The sequence below is a fragment of the Squalius cephalus genome (genome assembly GCF_949319135.1).
Source record: "Squalius cephalus genome assembly, chromosome: 20".
Taxonomy (NCBI): Eukaryota; Metazoa; Chordata; class Actinopteri; order Cypriniformes; family Leuciscidae; genus Squalius; species Squalius cephalus.
Window position 1 is genome coordinate 7,947,192 of NC_137141.1, and position 19,970 is coordinate 7,967,161.

Sequence of the window (19,970 nt, forward strand, 5' to 3'; positions counted from 1 at the left end):
GACTTCTTTCAGATGAATACAATCTGAGTTATGTTAAAAAAAAATATATCCTGGCTCTTCCAAGCTTTATAATGGCAGTGAATTGCAATTGCAAAAAAGTGCATCCATCCATCATAAACGAATTCCACACGGCTCTGGGGGGTTAACAAAGGCCTTCTGAATCAAGCGATGAGTTTGTAACGCGTTAAATATGATTATTTTTCTTACACAAAGTAAAATTCTAGCTTCCGGTCAAATGGCCATACGCAGTCTACTTGCGTCCAAAGCACAACTTACGCAACTTATGACGTCGGAAGTAGCGTAGTGCATCATGGCGTAGCGTAAATATCAGATGTATGTCGCATTACTCGCGCAAGTTGCTCTTAGACTTTAATCCGTATGTTCGTTTGGCCGGAAGCTAGTTATTTTACTTTGATGAGTTTGTGTATGAAAAATATTCATATTTAAAACTTTATACTTTGACTCAGAAGGCCTTTATTAACCCCCCGGAGCCGCGTGGAGTTCGTTTATGATGGATGGATGCTCTTTTTTGAGCTTCAATCTAATGGTTGCAATTCACTGCCATTATCAAGCTTGGAAGAGCCAAGATTTTTTTTATATAACTCCGATTGTATTCCTCTGAAAGAAGAAAGTCATATACACCTAAGATGGCTTGAGGGTGAGTAAATCATGGGCTGATTTTCCTTATAAAGTGAACTACTCCTGTAATGAACTTTAGCCGTTTAATTAAGTCAACAAAACGCACCCTATATGAAATTAATCAGACATTTATGCAACATAAACATAATATTACATCTTGTATCTGCACAAAATGATGCAAATGCACAAGTAAACGAACTAAGTTAAGTGCTATTCAGAATGTGTCACTCCTGTTATGGATGCGCTCTTCTCGTAACAACAACAGCACGTTTTACTACCATGTTAATTCTTAAACAAATGCATCATATATATATATATATTATATATATATATATATATATATACACAGACACACAAAATAAACAATAATACAACTTACATTTGCACAAAACAAAAGGCTGTGTAAACAGAAGTCACGCAAACTTAAAGTCATGAAGGTGTAACTCTGCTGTGGATGCGATTATCCTGCAACAATGTGCACTGAAACATGGGTGTACAGAGAATTCACAACGTTCTTTTACAGTAGCATTTTCATTCTAATTTTGTGTAGCCTATATGACAGACTTACGGCCACATTTTCTTAACGGGTCGGTATCGATGACATTAAAATTGATCATATATCGGATGATACCGATATGGTGGCCGATATATTGTGCATCCCTAATTGTTATTATATATGCATTTTATGCTATTTTAAAAAGCCACTCAGGTCTATTTTTATTACCATAAAAAAAATTCCTGTATACTTTAATATTCATCAAAATAATCGACTGGTTACTCGATTACCAAAATAATTGTTAGTAACAGCCATACATTTCAAAATGCATCTTCACCGTTTTGCATTTTGTAACTTTCAGTATTTTTCCAGTCATTAAAGTCATTTTGTCATTAAAGATTTCTTAAAAACAGCATTAAAATATAGTCTCGTCTTGTTCTCGTGAACCCAATATCAAGCATCATTTCGTCTAGTGAGCTTGATGTTCATTATGACAACCAACACATCTTCCTCGGACATCCAACACTCAAGAACTACATCTCACTACGTCAAACAAAATAGTAGCCTAAACTATCTTAAATGAAAGCGTCAAATCTCTAAATAAACTCAAGTTAAGACCTTACCAGACAAACTTGTTACACAGAAGTTGTCACAACACCAAGAAGAGACTAAGACTAACACCTGCAGGCACAAAACTTAGCACTTCCATTAAAAACACTCTTCAAACGGCATTGGTCTACACGCGCAATACATAAATACAGGTGTGATGACATCACTGAAGCAGTGAACCCTGGGAACCATAAGGGCCCCCTAACACTCCTGCCTATATTAAAGAGCATTTTGAGTTATTTCTCATGTGGCTTCTTCCATCCTCCTTTTGAAACAGCCCATCTCCTACCTAAGCTGGTTAGGGGTTCCCTTATCTCTTTGAAACTCTCTCTCGCCCCATCCTCCTGCTTGACTTTCAGTGCTTTGGGGGAGCTGGGAGAGCTGCTGAGGGAAGGGGAAAGATGTGTTATTCACAGAAAAACAAACAATACATTAGGAGTTCAATATACCAAGTATGCAACAACTGCAATGTCCCAGAAACACCAAAAAAAAAAAAAAAAAACTCAGTTAGAAAACTGATACAGATAACCTGTAAATGGCCTGAGCTTGTGCCATGATTTATACAAAGAATGAGAGGAAAATGTAAAGAGAACATTTAAATAAAGTACTTGAGTGGTTAATTCTATGTTGTATCTTGTGTGCTCCAAATCAGTAACTCTAGTGCAGTGTTTCTCCACCCTGTTCCTGAAGGACCCCCAACACTGCACATTTTCTTTGTCTCCCCAATCAAACACACCTCATTCAACTCATCAGCTCATTAGAAGAAACTGCAGGAGCTGAAATGTGTCAGAAAGAGGGGACTTTCAGGGCGTTTTTACACTGGGCCCCCCCGCAGCGTTGGTCTGGTTTCACACAAAACAGAACGTGGGTCAATTGATTTTTTATTAATTTGGTGCTATTATGCGCAGCAAAGTAAACGAAACTTGGGTTTACTGTATGTGTGTCACATGAAGGTGGCTTTCGGCTGTTTGCAAAGGCTCTTTTGAGGAAACAGTGGATTGCTATTAATTTGTTTCCCTGATTGCACACGCTATGCGCGAATACACTGCAGGCTCACTCTCGCTCGTAAGGTAAATCATCAACACTCATCCCTCACATATGTTTTATTAAATTACTATCATCCCTTACATGTGTTTTATTGTATTACTATCATCCCTTACATGTTTTTTATGGAACTAAATACATTGTAATCGGCTAAAACGCATGCGCAGGTTACTTTACTTCCTGAACAAGCGCGCACCCGACTTAGTGTTGCTTTCACATTCATGCGAATCGCGGCACAGTTTAGTCACAGGCACAGGTAGTCTTGGGTTCGGTACCTCGGTGCGCTCCCAGGTCCACATGACAGCTTTCACATTAGCAATTTCTCATACGAACCGTGCCCCGTTCTGAACTAACCTGCCAGTGTAAAGACGCCCTCAAAACGTGCAGTGTTGGGGGTCCTCCAGGACCAGAATACCTGAATAATACCGGAACTGTTCCAAGCTGATGGTTTTTATTACTCATGCTTGCCTCCGCTTGTGGCATATACCCAATGTTTTATATTGTGATATATATCTTCAGCGTGAAATAAAATTACTAAACATTTTCGTGATATAAGATTTTTCATATTGCCCACCCCTAGGGCCAAGTGTCACACGAATGGACACAAACACAAGACTAGGCTTTTCATCTCTATCTCTTATTTGCCACAGACATCAATTTCAATGCATATTTTGGTATGGTACACGTCCTCATAACACATCCCATAATGATTACATTAGTTGAGTGGGGTGAGTAGGTGGTGCTTCACTGCTCTTTGCATTCCTGACAGATTAGTATTTACAATACAAAGGTGATGCAATCACAGTTTTTTAAAGGCACAATATGTAATTTTGCTAGAGGTCGCTTATTCAAAACAAAGACGTAGCTTGATGCCGCAACTGAGTGTGGAGTCATGGAAAGTGTCGTCTTCACCTCCACAGCCGATGGAAAGCAATCCAAAATCATGTTCATGGATGAGCTAATGTATTTAAGTTTTATTAATGTTACTGTGGTATGAAGCAGGGAAGGGTCGAGAGCCTGGGATATTTTACATTTATTGTGCTTATGCCGCAGTCAGCAGATGCCGGTCCTTTCGTTTTGTTGTTTTTCTTTTACGATTAAAGTTATGATTAAAGTTACGTTTAATGTCTGCCGCCTCCTTCCCTGAACTTGAACATTGTTACAGTTATGTTTGATCACTTAAATTAACATTATTTCTTTCTAATGAAATAGAAGCACATGCTGAATTACTACTCATACAGGTAACTTTACTTGAATTAATATTGTGGGGTAACTCAGTGCTGTTTTACTTGGTCAAACAATCATACTAAAAAGTGTGTTGCAAGTTATGTTATAACGTAACTCTGTGCGTTTGCTCGGGGGCTGGTATGAGACTTGTTGCACACTGCAGTAAGTTAGGCCAATGCTAGAATATCATACTAACAAAAGCTGGATGACTTGTGCTGCTAAATAGCATGCAATTAATTTAAAATATATTATGATGGAGAAAATGCTGTTACTGTGGCTATGTTAGCCACTTGACAAAATAGCATTGTCTCTGAGGCATGGTACAAACATGTTATATACTCGCTGTAAATCAAGAAAACAAGAGATTATAACAATAAGACTAACCGTGTTGAATAACAATGATTCATTTTCTGTCGATAAATGTCTCCAAATAGTTGCTCATCGGTCTAATAAAACACATAATATATTAAAGCATCTTTGGGGTTCCATGGTTTCTACGGAAGAAAAACCTGAACTCAAGGATAGCGCGGATATGATGTCATTGTCAGGCGACGCAATGCATGTAAAATTGTGGATTTCTCTGGATTAAAACATTGTTGGAAACATTTGGGATAATGCAAGTCAACAAAACATAAAACTAATATATAACATATATACTAATATAAAATATATAACGAGTGGTTTCAATCCAAAAATCCTACATATTGTGCCTTCAATTAATTTGTATGGGTTTCAGTGATGTGATCACAAAAGGTTTCCACTTATGGAGCGCTGACCACTTGTGATTGAACCATCAAAGATCTTACCAGGTAGAAACGAGGCCTTTGACTTTTTATTTGCACTAAACCCATACTTTCATTATTTCATGTCCTGTCACAATACACTCAACTACTGTGTTGCCACAACGTATGAAACTCTACAAACAAAAACTTGAAAAACTACTTCACATGATCTGTCTTCAAATCACCACTTTATAAATCAGGTTCAGCTAAAACAGCTATAAATGCTCTTATACGCGCCACCTTGTTACAAGAAAAAAAAAAAAAAGTATTTTTTTAATATTATTTATATCCCAAAAGACAAAACAACTTCAAAAGTTAATCTTGGTTCTTAATAAGGATGAACATGTCAAATTCTTTTAAGCAATTAACCAGCATCATTAACCATTTAAAATCGCCTTATCAACAAACCATAAATAAAATGTGCACTCACAGCCAAGACTGAGACAACAGCACTAAATAATTATCTGAACGGCTACTTTCCATACAAAGTATCTTAGCATAATTAGCTAGTTATCAGTAAACATATGTTTCTCAACTATGAGAATTAGTGAAGAGGACAGATTTCTGATTTCAGTAGGGTTTAAAAAAAAAGAAGAAAAAAAATGTGTTAATCTGCAGTCTGTGTGTTCTCCAGTCCTCATCATTGTAGTGCTATACTGACTATGACTCGAAAAAGATATCAGCCTTAATGATCACAGAATGAATAAAGCATAACATACCACACTGCCCTCATCTTATGAAAGGACATTTTCAAATTATTAGTAAAGAGAAACCTCTTTATCCCAAGTTGTGCATACTGCACATTTATCCTCTAAATTTTAGAATCACCAGATATGAAGGATTGTTGCTAAATCTGTGTTTGCTGGAGACTAAACTTATTCGCCTGTTCTTGGGGAAAAAGAAGAAAGTCCTCTAGTTTCACAACATATCATAATATCTATACAATATATAACTAAACTAAAAATAAGATAATGAAAGAAAACATTTATTTGGTAAACAAATTAAATCAACTAATATGATTCATATTGCTTTGGGTTCTATACTTTTTTTTATTATTACTAATGCAATTTAAAAAATGGTATCGGTAATTTGTACCAAAGAGTACAATAATGAAAGCATCGTCTCGTATAGGGCTGTGCAAAATATCGATATTCCAACCTCTAGCATCAATACTTTTTTTAATTTAAATCATGCTTTAAACTGGTTTAAAATTACGTCAACATTTCATCAAATCCCTTCTGTGTGTCAAACGACCTCCTCAGATCCTCTAGATCGCTGTCTCGCGGTCTACAAAGCTAACAGTTGCCCGTAATTTACATTCATGCGGCCAATGTCTCAGAAGTAAGCGGGAGAGAGCATGGCGGAAAATATAAGCGCCTCCAGCTTGCAGAGCCGACATGTGGGTGCACTTTGGTTTAAAAGTCAGGGAGTAGTAAATAATAATACCGGTAATTAGATAAAACAATTGCTGTTTTTAAGCTTTGCCAGGCTACACTAAAATATTCAAGAAACAACCAACTTGCGTTATCACTTAAGACACCACGCAGATGAAATGGCAGCACTGCAACCTCAGCCAAAATCTGGATACAAAGGATACACCAACAAGCTTCCGTCTACCTCAACTTGTGCAAAGAAGATAACGGAGTCAGTGGTGCATTTCATTTGTAAGGATTTGCGGCCGTGTAGTGTGGTTGAAAACTCCGGCTTAAAGGGTTAGTTCACCCAAAAATGAAAATTCTGTGAAAGTAATTACTCACCTTCATGTTGTTCTGACCCCGTAAGACTTTCGTTCATCTTCGGAACACAAATCAAGATATTTTTGATGAAATCTGAGAGCTGGCTCACTCCCTCATAGGCTGCTAGGTAATTGCATCTGCCGGCCCATAAAAGTTAGTAAAGACATTCGTTCTCTTCTGTGTGGGCCTCTGTTGCGAGTTCAGGAGAGCGCCACGACGCACTGAGAACGAGAACTGAGAAGATGACGCTCACGATCATTTGATGGGAAAGTGTGAAAGGTAAGCCATTCAATTTTGCGGCATTGGAAAGGCACTTTTACGTTTTCTCGTTGGTTTCTCACGATTCGGACATTCAGTAAATGCACACATTAGAACCATTTTAAACAACATCGAGACCCATCTGCGTCATCTTCTCAGCTCTCGCGCATGCGTCGTGGTGTTCTTGTGAACTCACTCAGAGGCCCACACTGAAGAAAATAAATGTCTTAACTAACTTTTCTGGGCTGGCAGATGCAATTACCTAGCAGCCTATGAAGGAATGAGCCAGCTCTCAGATTTCATCAAAATATCTTAATTTGTGTTCTGAAGATGAAAGAAAATCTTACGGGGTTGGAACAACATGAGGGTGAGTGATTACTGACAGAATTTTACATTAGAAGAAAATAGTATCATAGTCCATATTAAGTAAGTTCAGTACTTGATTAATTTAGGTTGTAAAAATCATTAGTACATAATTTAGTTAATTTATCGAGATAGCAGCTCTGGAGAAAACAGTGAAGTCATCGTCCAGTTCAGTTCTAATACAATGGTGTCAACGCAGGCAGATCAATAATATTGTTGAATATTAAGCATACTGACTATTTCAGTTGTATGAATGTTTCATTTAAAGGAGAAGTTCACTTTTAAAATGAAAATTCTGTCATCATATACTCACCCTCATGTTGTTTCAAACCTGTATGAATTTCTTTCTTCTGCTGAACAGAAAGGAAGATAATTAGAAGATTATCAGTAACCAGACAGTTTTTGGGTCCCAATGACTTCCATAGTAGGAAAAAAAATACTATGGAAGTCATTGGGACCCAAAAACTGTCTGGTTACTGATAATCTTCTAATTATCTTCCTTTCTGTTCAGCATAAGAAAGAAATACATACAGGTTTGAAACAACATGAGGGTGAGTATATGATGACAGAATTTTCATTTTAAAAGTGAACTTCTCCTTTAATGCACTTAATTTATTTACAACATACTATTTCAGTTTTATAAATTTTGTGGCATCTACATTTTTATTTAACCTGTTAACCGTTGCCAGTGCGCCCGCGCACTGAAGCGTTTTTTATTTATTTAATTCAAAATTACTATCAGATTTAATGTTATACCTTGACAAACTATACATAATTAAAAAGATATAATACTCAAGTTTCAGTATTTGACCACTATTGTATTCTGAGAAACTCATAGTGACAGTTATTTCTTAATTTGTGTCAGGAGTTATGAAATGAAAAAATGAGTCGATACCTTTAATATGAATTATGCGCGTCAGCCGCTTTCATTCATAAAAAACTCCCGTGCTGTCGTCATGACAGCGATACACAAAACAACATCCTTCAGGGCTTTTAGCTAAAAAATGTTCAGATTTGGAGAAATATTGATAGATTCTCATAGATGCACATCATATTTCTATAGACAGGAATAATATTTATTGAATTTATACCCAAATGCGTCGATGTAATCTTTATGAGCGTTTGGTACTCTGATACTGTGTTATAAATTCATACCAATAGCCTGAGGGCGCTATTATGCACAATAATAGTCCATATATGGAACATGAAGAAGAGCCATGATCATGTGACATTCCAGGACGTCACTGATACACACAAAGCTACAGAGATCGCGCTGTTACATGCAGTTAGATGTTTTGAAGATAATAAACATGATTGCAATGATATTTGAGTTACCTGTGTTTTTCAAGCCATGCCAGGTATTTCCATAATAATAGATTATACTTCTAATGTAATGCTAATCTATATAGACTGTCATTGTGCAGAATACCATACAATAGTATATTTTCTGTCTAGTTTTTTTATCTGAAGCCAAATTAGATCACAGAAGATTATTTAAAATACTCACTTGCGTTATAAAAGTAAGTTTGGAGCACAAACATGGTTTTAATCTCATAAATTGTCGTGTATTGATGGTGTGCTAAGCTAACATGCTAGCTAGCCCTAGGTGCACCTGCCACTAGCAGTTATACTTTTATAATTTTTTGAATGCTTACTGAACTGTTTCTTTATTCAAGAAATGCATTTGATACAGGATAAAATGTGAGGTTAACTTTGAGAAAAGAAATTAGGGACTGAAACCCTATGAATAGCATGTGAATAGCCAGTCGTTAGTAACTATAATGCAGACAAAAGAAATGCATATTTAGAGCCATAACCAGGCTGGAGAGGTGTGAATGTGTGCAGGGGGAGACTGAGACTGAATGGGAATCGTTTGCACCACAAAACAATAGAGACAATATACTGCATAGATGGTTAGAAGTTGACAATAAACAGCATTTTAGTGTCAAATCAAAATAAAGTCATTGACATGGTCTTGAAAAACATTTAACTAAATACAGAGTTTTGGACTTATTATCTTCAGATTTTAAACATAAAATGTTTAGACATGTGGCTTTAGCTGTAGTGCATTTCTAGATTGCTCCAGTGCCAACTTCTATTTTATTTTCATGAGGATGCTTCATAAAAATTAATTTCTAATAACTTTACAAAACTTTGAAGCTATTTATAACAATTTTTGTCATTATGACAATAATTAATTCTACCTTTACAATAAACTGCCAGGTGTCAGCTTTCAAATGAGATCATACTTGTGCTTTTAGTGCAAAGGGTTCATGAACTGTATCTGTTTCAGTTTGGGTATGCCATTTCTGGGGATTTTTCAAAAGTGGGGTTGCAGCTTAACAGGTTAAAAGTGTTCAGTGACAATATGCAATTCATACATTTCAGTGTGTTCACTGACAACAACTTATAAAAATAAATACATTTAATAATTATTATCTAATAAATCGGAATGAAAGTTTTTATTTTTCTGCTGAGTTATCAATATAATGTGATACACAAACCAGAATACCTCAGATGGTACACAGCAAGTTTTATTTTCAGCTCTATTATTTTTTTACATTTAAAAAAAAATAAAAAATAATTGTGAGACATGCATCGCGATACGTATCGAATTGTGAGGCCCTTGCCAATACCCAGCCTAGTCTCGTACTCATTCTGGAAAAAGTGGTATTGGTGCATCCCTTTTTTTAAGACAATAAATTTATTAAAGTGTTTATTTAGTTGTATTTTCAGTTCTACAAAAAATTTACACAATAGTTCATACAAACACACACTTTTAAAAGGTATAAAAACACCTCATATAATAATAAAATTAATAAAAACTAAAGGACAACTACTTATGGACTTACAAAGTGTTGATTTAAATGTTTAACATGATTCCAGATAAACCAGATATGTTATGATCACATATCTTATGACAGTAAAAAATTCTTACAAAGGTTTTTTTTCCTTCTTTCACTTTAATAGTAAGAGATAGTGTTTTCCTTTGGAAGAAAGTGGTCCCTTTTGACACCAGTGTGTATTACTGTAACTCGCTTTAAACCCTAATAAGAAGTAAATATTGTAAAAGGATAATGTAAATGCTGTTTGGTTTCGGTTACTGAATATGTCCTAATTTTTGTGCCTGCTGACCACAGCGTAACACTTATTTATATAGCAACAAATAAATCAAAATAAATAAATGGCATATTGCGCTATTTAGCCACTCAAAATCACCACAAGGGAAATTCCTTCACCGCGACAGCCCTAGTACCAACAAAACCTGATTGGATTGTACACAGATAATTTGGTACAATCCAAATAAGTTTTAGAGATTTTCATTAGGAAGGGTTTAAAAGTGCAATATGTAATACTGACAGCTACTGGTTGAAATGAGTACTGCAGTCCAAATTCAAAATATTGGAAAGCGTTGTTTCGCACATCCCAAATAATGTGCAAAATACATAGTAGTATTTACGAGAAGCAGAGGTCCAGGGACATAAATACATCTCCTGGAAAACCCACACTACTGGATATTTTGACTACGTCATTGCTTTGCGAGAAGGAGAAAATGGCAGCCTGAGCAGCTTAAACATGCTGTCTTTCAGAGACAGATGTACACCAGAATACATAACACACGAAAGTACACATTCGATCTTTACTCATTGACATTAAATCAGAATGATCAGGGAACTGAGTGAAATATTTCACACTGCATGCTTAAAAGAATAGAAGCCAATCCAATTAAAAAGTCAAGTGCTGGTTCCTGACAGAAACAGGAAGTTGTGCGTTATATTTTGACAGACATTTTTCTTGCACAAACTAATACATTCTGATTATGACATTACCGATTTGAATATTTTCAATTATTTTGCCTTTTCTGAGAAACAAAGTATGTGAACTTAAACATCACATATTCTCTTAAATGTCTGCAAACATATTATGGTATTTTTATGCATTAGTAGTCAAAAATGGTATTTTTATTATGGTATAATAAAAATACCATATATGGTATAATAAAAAAAACAAAACATATTATGGTATTTTTTATGCATTAGTAGAGTCAAAAAAATACATACAGCACCTTTAAACAATATGGTTAATTGAACTAGGATGAAAAACAAACTATTATTGCACATGCAACTGTGTGGAGCAGTCCTTAAAGGGTCATGAAACCCTAAACCAAGTTTTCTGAGATTTTAACAGAGGTATGTGTGTTGAACACCATTGAAGACAATGTTAGCATCTGTTAGATTTAATAGTAGGGGGAAAATGGTTAAAAAAAAATTCCGCTATTTTCGTCTTCCGGGTTTAAAATCTTCATCGTGTCCACGTCATAGGCAGTGACGTGGCAGAGCACTATAGTACTCTGATAACTCATCGGTGTCTCATAATTATTCATGTACTGAGTTTTCTTATCCAATAAGAAGACGCTTTCTCTTAATTATTCATGACACCACGTGGAACTTTCCAATGACAGACATGTCAAACTGTGATATCGCGTAGTAGATGAGAGAGGCAATGATGGGACGCGCGTTTGTTTTCGAGGTGCAAAAGTTCCAGTGCATCTTTCCCCGCGATGCTGCCCGGGCTAGACTCTGGCCATCAACCACGGACACATCTAAACTATGTGTGTGTAGCAACCACTCAACTGGAGAATGGTGGACTTAAGCCTTGTACACCAATGCAGGTTTCATCTTGCGAGTGATGCGGTCCCGAGGACTTTTCTATCGCTTCAGAGGTGTGTGTGTGTGTGTGTGTGTCTGTCTAAAATGTAACCCTGACCGTTTTACATGCCTTTTGTTAAATAATCACTCATTATTAAAATTGAGATATTTCGATAATACCTCAATTGTATGGAACGTATGCTTAATTTGTGCAAATTTCTATGTCACTGTCCATCTTTATTATGTGGGTTCAGGGGGCGCGTACATCTAGGCTGTGTACGGAACGTTTTTTTTTTTTTAAGCAGAAAATGTATTACTTTCAAATATATGCATTTATAGTGTGTATATAAACAAATATATATTTTATAATGACATCATTATACATATACATGTACATTTATATGTTTTGGGCGGCAGTGGTTCAGTGGTTCATGTAGGTTGTCTACAAACCGAAAGGTTGGTGGTTCAATCCCCGGTTCCACCTGACCAAGTGTCGAGGTGTCCTTGAGCAAGACACCTAACCCCAGCTGCTCCCGACGAGCTGGATCGCCTTGCATGGCTGACACCGCCGTCGGTGTATGAATGAGTGAGTGAATGGGTGAATGTGAGGCAATATTGTAAAGCGCTTTGGTGGCCATTGGGTCTGTGAAAGCGCTATATAAATGCAGTCCATTTACCATTTAAATACAATTATGATTACTGTAGGCTAATATATGTAGCAGGGCATTCAGTTACTTTTGAAAGGACAAACATAAGGTGTCAGTGTATTTCATTAGACTTTAACTTTGCCAGCTATAAAAAAATCTAGCATTTCCTTACGTTTTACCACTGATTTTTAGTGACAGTCGATATCCACTGGCGATGACAGTTCCCAGTATTGGTAGTAACTGTACCAGTATTGGTAGAGTAACTCAGTATCGGTATTGAATCCGATACTGCCATTCTTTGACGGATCGGGTATCGGTCAGACGAGACCGATCCAAATCCGATATTGTGCATATACTATTGTGTGTTATTGTTAAGTCTCACAAAAGGCACAAAAACATTATAAAGAACCATCAACTTTTCGTGCACTATATAATAAGTGTTCTAAAGCCATTCCATAGTTTAATGTGACGTAGAAATGAATACTGAAGTCGTTAAATTCAAGTAGCCTAAGTGCTTCCCTCAGATGCAACTGTCAGTCATTCAGCACTCAAACAGCATGTCGCGTTCGGTGACGACAAGTTTGACAACAACGATGAAACTCTCCAAGATGATTCAATGTTACTATTATTTTAATTGATCTGTAGATAAAGGTCTGTGGTTTCGCATAAAATGACTTTATCTTGCTGGAGTTTATTGCTGTTCATGTAACTTTCTCCCGGGGTGTCTTTTAGATCACAACACTGGAGTAGAGAACGCTATAATTGTTCTTCACGCGCACAGTAACTGACATTTTTAAACTGTTAAAAAGAAAAGGCTCAATAAACTATTGCATTGATAATACACCGGAACTACGCATCAAATATCTCTTTAAACACATTGTTCTGCGCACAGGATCCGCATTAGCGCTTTGTGCCGTTCTGTATTGGAGCCTTTCATGTTATAACACTTTTGGGCAATGAAAGATAATTAATAGCCTATCTATAATATGTTGCTGCCTCATTAAAACAGCTGAGCTCTACATTTAAAAGAAATGTCTTTTCATTTTATAGTATTATATATTATAAATATATTTACCTGTTCTTCATGAATGTATTTTACAACAAAACAAAGAGCAATGAGTAACATTTTAACAAATTTAGTGCTACACTTATTCACTTTTGTTTGTTCCATCTCCACTAAATAATGTTTTTTTCACTAAATTATTATGCGCTCATGATTTTTCTAGAGTAACTTTTGCTGCTGAATTTTCAACTAATCTAGTTTATAATAGTATTTTGTCAGATTATGATCATGTAATTTTTTCAATTGTTGTTTTTCTTTATAATGATGTTTAACACACAAAAGAGTAATTATCAGTTCAACAAACTCAGGTGTAGAAATTCTACATTGATTAAAAAAAAAAAAAAAAATTGCTGATATCGGATCGGTATCGGCCGATACTCAGATGTTTAGGTATTGGATCGGATCGGTTCTGAGAAAATGGTATCGGTGCATCCCTACGCGTAACATCAAGCAAAGCTCACGTTTCTATGCGCATATCCTGAATGTCCTTGTAATTCGCTTCAACCTTTTCGAACTTAATGAAAGATTTTACTGAGGGTTTGCGTGGTGTGTGTGTTGGGTAGGAATTGGCAGCAAGCAGAATATGGGTGTTTCTAAAGCACACACAGCGTCATCATGCATCTGTGGTTAAAAACTAAGCTCAGAATCGATCCAGAAACGTTGGAGTGAATCTTTTCTCCCACCCCTATTGTATAGTATTGACCAATACAACATTAGATAGACTAAACATGAACTGATCTTTCCTGTATGCCAGGCCTATATGCGTAGCGTGTCAAGTTGATGCTTCCTCTGCAGACTGCTTTACTCTCGCGTGTCCAAGACCAGAGTGTAATCGCAGCCTTTGTGGTTAAATCTCGTTCTATCATATCGGGATATTATAATGCAATTAATCGTTCAGCCCAACTGTATAGCATTGGAGTAGCAACAATGTTAAATAAATAAATAAATAAAAGTGTCCACTGTCCAGTAACACTGACAGTAACTTTACAAGGTGGCAGTGAGAGACAAACTTTTGGAACACAAAATTTGGTAACCAAGAATACTTTAAAACAGCTCTGGCTCCTATTTACGATTAATCTCATTGGATAACCATCTATCATCAAGATAAAGTCCAAATTTGAATTCCCCAAACACAGTCAAGTTTATTTTTTCTGCTATTTAGACCAAAGTACAAACTGCAACTGCCAGACGTTACCCCATCTCAGAGTCAGAAATTCACTTTTCCATTAAGGAGCCGCTTGCCATTAATTTCCAGGGGTATTTTTTATGATCACCTGTGTTGTCTTGTCAAATACTTACATTTACATTTAATTACTTAAATCAATCATAATACTATATAGACTGATACTGCATAAATGTTTATTTACACAGACTGTATAATGTTACTCATAAATTATAAAATTAACAAGAACTCTTAACAGGTCATAATTGTCAATTAATGCTCTTGATATTGTAATAATGATTATTAATCTTTATTAATAAAATGAATAAAAATGTTTTCGCGTTTGGGGAAACTGCACGTCATATTCTGGCTAAACGGATAAAATCTAAGAACCATTTATGAATTATTTTAATGATTTTTACGTATTAGAAAATGAAGACAATCTTATCAGCATGATGAATAAATGATATTAACTGGAATAAACTGTACACAAAGGGAGCAGAGAACGTGACCGATCGTGAAGCGGTCCATAACTTGGGTCTTAGCGCGACTTTAAGCTCTCACAAACACTCCCGTTAAAATCACGGGAACGCACTACACTGCGACATGAAGCTCTTTACATTGAATCTGCACTTTATTGTTTATGATGGGAGAATTCAGTCAGAGAGCGCACGCACTGCCACTGAACAAAACACTGTTTCAGCGATGACTAATCTGAACACCTCTGATTGACCATCACATTCATAAGCTCAACAGAAACGTGTGCGACTGGTTATAATGCTCAACACTGCAAAACGAAATCTGATGCAATGCTGGAGTCGGATGGATCGAATGAACGTTATGTATTATAGTTTATTTAACCAATATTATCACAAAGGCTAAACATTCTCTTACATAAATATTTTGAAGCTAATTTCCATGACTTTTCCAAACTTTCTGGGCTTATTTATTTTTCCAAAACTTTTCCAGGCCTGGAAATTGCTATTGTAAAATTCCATGACTTTCCCAGGTTTTTCATGACCGTACGAACCCTGGGAAAGGAAACCAAACCAGCTAAAAGCGCATCCTGTGTGCCAAGCTCATTTTTGCGCGTGCAAAGGATTATGTTTTACATGGATATTGGAACACAAGTGAAGTACAAAGCCTAGCATACATAATAAATAATAGTTAGCGTCCAAATGCATCATGCATATGGAAACATTTGGATTTGTGCTGAATGAGCGAGGTTGTCTCCATGAGCCCAACACCAGTTTGTTTCAGTTTCACTTTAAATTACATTTTTTTTGTCTTGATGTCTTTGTCTTGATTTCATTCTTGTTCTGTTCTGAATACCGTTAAATTGAATGGATTTGTTGAGGAGTAAAGGGAACTAAAATAGCCTATAGCTATGTTAATAGTGTTATAAACATTTAGCTTTATTTACCTGTATTTTACATTAAATGTAATAGAAAAATGCAACTTAAACGGGAGTTATCTGGGAAGGGCAGGGCTCCAGACTAACTTTTTTTATTAGGAACGCTGTAGCCCCTGACTTAAAATTTTAGGAGCGCAAGCAGAAAATTTAGGGGCACACCTTAAATCACCTTGCAATGCAATTATTCACATTTTCCCCCAAAATAACTGTATTACTGACAAATGCTTTGATAATAAATAGCCTTAACGTACAGAAATTACAATGTGCAGTTTTATTTTAAGTTCACAGGGCTCCAGACTAACATTTAAAGGCAGCAGCACTAAGTTCTACAGAAAGTATTTGGTAGCACTGTGGGATGACAAAGCACTGAGCTTAATTTGAGGTGTATAGATAAAGTTAACTTTAATTATTATCATTCATAATGTCTTAATATTAATTCAAAAGCAAAATGAGTGACAAAACAGATATTAGGGAGTGAAAATAGCCAATAAGCGTCCTCTACAGCTATGTTTACAATAGTAATTTAATCTTTATCTTTTTTTTTAAATAAGTGTGAGTTTTCCTACTTCTTGAAACTTTTAGTTTTATAAATAGGGACAATCTTTAAAGGATGAACAAAAATGTTTTGTCAACACATTAAAAATAACATTTAAATATGATATTATAGTTTTGAAGTGCTAGAAAAAGATGTACTGTTATAACCACAATATACCATAGTTACAGTAAGTGTTACTACATTAAATCCATCGTGAATGTTGCTGATCTGTGGACCTAAAGCCTTCTATAACTTGTTCGTTCATGGCACGATGTTTCTCCTGTTTTCCACGTCAGCGCTGTTTGATATGATATGGTTTATAACAGAGAATTCTGCGTCAAATCTGAACGTTTCTCACTAAACGCAACTCGCAGCAATGTTATTAATTCTGTCGCGAACTCAATGGATTTCTTCACTGGATCTCCACGATGTAACTGTTTCGCGTGTTCGCGATCGGCCCGCGACTGGCGAGAGAAGCTCTGCGCTGTCTATTATTGGTTCGAACTATTAAACGGTCTGTGAAGCACTTTCCACTTTCATTTAGTTTTTATTTATTAACATGTCACGGCATACTCTATGCTTGAGGCTGAGAATGTGTCTAACTAGCGTATTGTGTTTAAACTGCAACATTCGCAGCTCATGGAGTTCGTCTCCTTACAGTAGGCTACCTCTCAACCAGCTGAATTCTCGCAGACAGTCTTCCCGAAAATAGTGGGTTCAGGCCTTTATCACCTTACAAACCTCTGACTCTGAATCATCATCATCCGACTGTGTCTGTCTGTGACATTGATATTTGTCTCCGTCTCCTTCCCACGGATGTTTACGCGCGCTCGATTATCTCTAGGACCCTCCCCCTCCACACATTAGCCAGTTACAGTGGCCATTCCCTATTCTTCTCACACTCATTTGCCTGCCACAAATTCCGGATTCATTGACGCGCCCCTTCCACGTTTAGTGAAAAAAAAAAAAAAAAACATTTCCCGTTCGCACATGTGCAACTGGATGTAAAATTCAGTCGCACACTCTCAAAATTTGGTCGCAAAATGCGACCATTTGGTCGCAGTCTGGAGCCCTGAAGGGGGTTAGGGGGTATTAACACATGATGCTTTAATGGTCATGAATAAACGTGTTCTTTGGGATAAATCCAAGATGGGAATAGAGTAATCAGTTGGGGGACTCCATAAGAACTTGGCCTTAATGTTATGTTACCTTGTTATTAAACTTACCTTTATAGCTTTAATTGCTGATTTTGTAATCTGGGTCATCTTTGCTTTGGATATAGGTGGTTTGTATTCATTCAGTGAGTACAGCTGAAAAACAAAAACAAAAATATGGTGAATTTGTGACTTAACATTCTTTCTTTTTAATGCAAGTTATTAATTTAGTCTAATGTGATCTGCTGGATGCACGTATATGCATTACATGTATATTAGGGATGCACCAATATGAACATTTTGGCCGATACCGAATCGATAACCAATAATTCTTTATATTTGAAAGGCGATAACTGGTATATTAGTCGATAAATCTAATTTTTTATATAATTTTTGAGAGCTGGATTACAAGAACAAAAGTCTCACAATTAAAAGCCATGTCCCAAGGACACAATTATAATGATGTTCTCATTATAATTTTATGTAGCCTATATGACAGACTTGCATGTTGCACTTAACTGTATTTTCCTTTTTGAAGTTATACCAATCATATTTCAAGCAATTCAAAACCATCATGGCGAACAGTGTGCATCTGAAATGTAGGTGATGGAAATAATCAATTTTTTATAGGCTTTAATATATAGGCCAAATTTTCTTATCGGGCTGATAAGGATAACATTAAAAATGAACATTTAACGGCCGATATATCACATAACCCTAACATATTTGTACTATATTTGTATTCAGTAATTCACTGTTTTTTTTATTTTATTTTTATAAAACAACATCTAACAAGAACAAAAGACATATATGATTCATTTTGGTTTGTTGCTATTATGTTGTAACTACAAGGTGTATTACAGGGATACTGCAAATATATATTTGCAATAAAATCACATTGTCCTTTTACACAAGGCTCCTTTTTTGGGACTCTTTTCGCTTTTTCTCTAAACGTATATGATTTACACTCCTAAACCATAAAAATATACAACTCGTTGGTTGATTATAATTCCTTAATTCAAATAAAGTAGCCCACGAGAATGAAAATTCACACTGAAACACTAACTAATTGATAAAGATATGACCTCACTGAACTAGTTCAGAGAAAAGTGAAGTCTATTACATTGAGACAGGTTTAGATGTTCACTAGCACAGCTAATCGTCTGCTGCTAACTGTTAGCATTTCAGTTTTAAAAACAAAGGCAGTATCTCAAAACTCATTGAGACAATCTACAATATCTTTGGGCATCACATGACTTTCCCAGGGTTGCAGCATTTTCGTACTGATTTGAAACATGTTTGTTATGCCGTAAAAAGCAGTTAAGTTTGAGCGGCCTATGATGCCCTGTTGTCTACATTAGCTCAGCTGCTCACCAGCACTTACACGAAGCGGAAACATCAGCGCTCATATTACCAGCACTTCCTAAATAAGATAAAATATACTAAAGCAAAAAAGACTATAATTAAGAAAATGCATAAAGATTACTTTTAGCTGCCGGACTATTTTTTTGTTTAAAATTATTGGTCAACATGTTTTCCACTAAGATGACGGGAAAAAACTGCACTAATCTGAATTTATTGCATTTAACGTTACTCTTTCGGTTTTCAAAATGCACGCAAAGATTCACACAGACCTATCAGATTTTTAAAGATTAAATGTTGAAATTATGTAAGATATATATGGCCTGCACCATGAAACCGGCTTGATGACAACAGAGGCCTACACTCGAGTTTATCGTGTCTACATTCATACAAATAAATTTCATACAGACCTCGCCGTTAAACGCCTTGACGGCCTCCATTGTACAGATTTGAAAGTGTTCTTTCAAACAGATAAAAACCGTTATGCCTCTTCGTCCTTATAACCGGCCTGATGCACGCATGTCCTGAAGTTAGCGGTGGTCGAGATGGAGGAGGGCGCTAATATGGCTGACAACGCGAGACAAACACAGACCGAGTCATCCCGGAGTCGACTCCCCCAGAGAGACTCACGATTCAGTGGGTTGGGGAAATGAACAATGCCCTGTAAATGATCTCAGAGGTGCCCTTACACTCTCTATATGCAATATTCCTGTGAAAAATCAAGTTATATAGGCCTACTTATGAATTGTAATTAATAAAGACCAAAAACAAGATGTAAACTACATTTTGATCCTCTAATAATAAAACCCAAAGGAAACTCGATTCTTGGC

The 19,970-nt window shown here is 36.1% G+C and overlaps 1 protein-coding gene across 2 annotated transcripts in view; it reads right to left on the reverse strand.

Moving 5' to 3' along the window:
* scaf8 (SR-related CTD-associated factor 8) overlaps window positions 1-19,738 on the reverse strand; it is an 81,706-nt gene extending 61,968 nt beyond the window's left edge. Inside the window, exons 1-3 of one of the 2 annotated variants that reach the window (XM_079852420.1) lie at window positions 19,551-19,682; window positions 17,851-17,934; window positions 2,034-2,128 (exon numbers count right to left, since the gene is read on the reverse strand). Coding sequence is in view for 1 of the 2 variants with exons in the window: in XM_079852419.1 (XP_079708545.1) it covers window positions 17,851-17,934; window positions 19,551-19,580 (114 nt within the window). In the remaining variant the exon portion in view is untranslated. Of the gene's footprint in view, window positions 1-2,033; window positions 2,129-17,850; window positions 17,935-19,550 lie in introns of both variants that reach the window. The other variant, XM_079852419.1, reaches the window with a different exon arrangement.
* Between the last annotated feature and the right edge of the window lie 232 nt (window positions 19,739-19,970).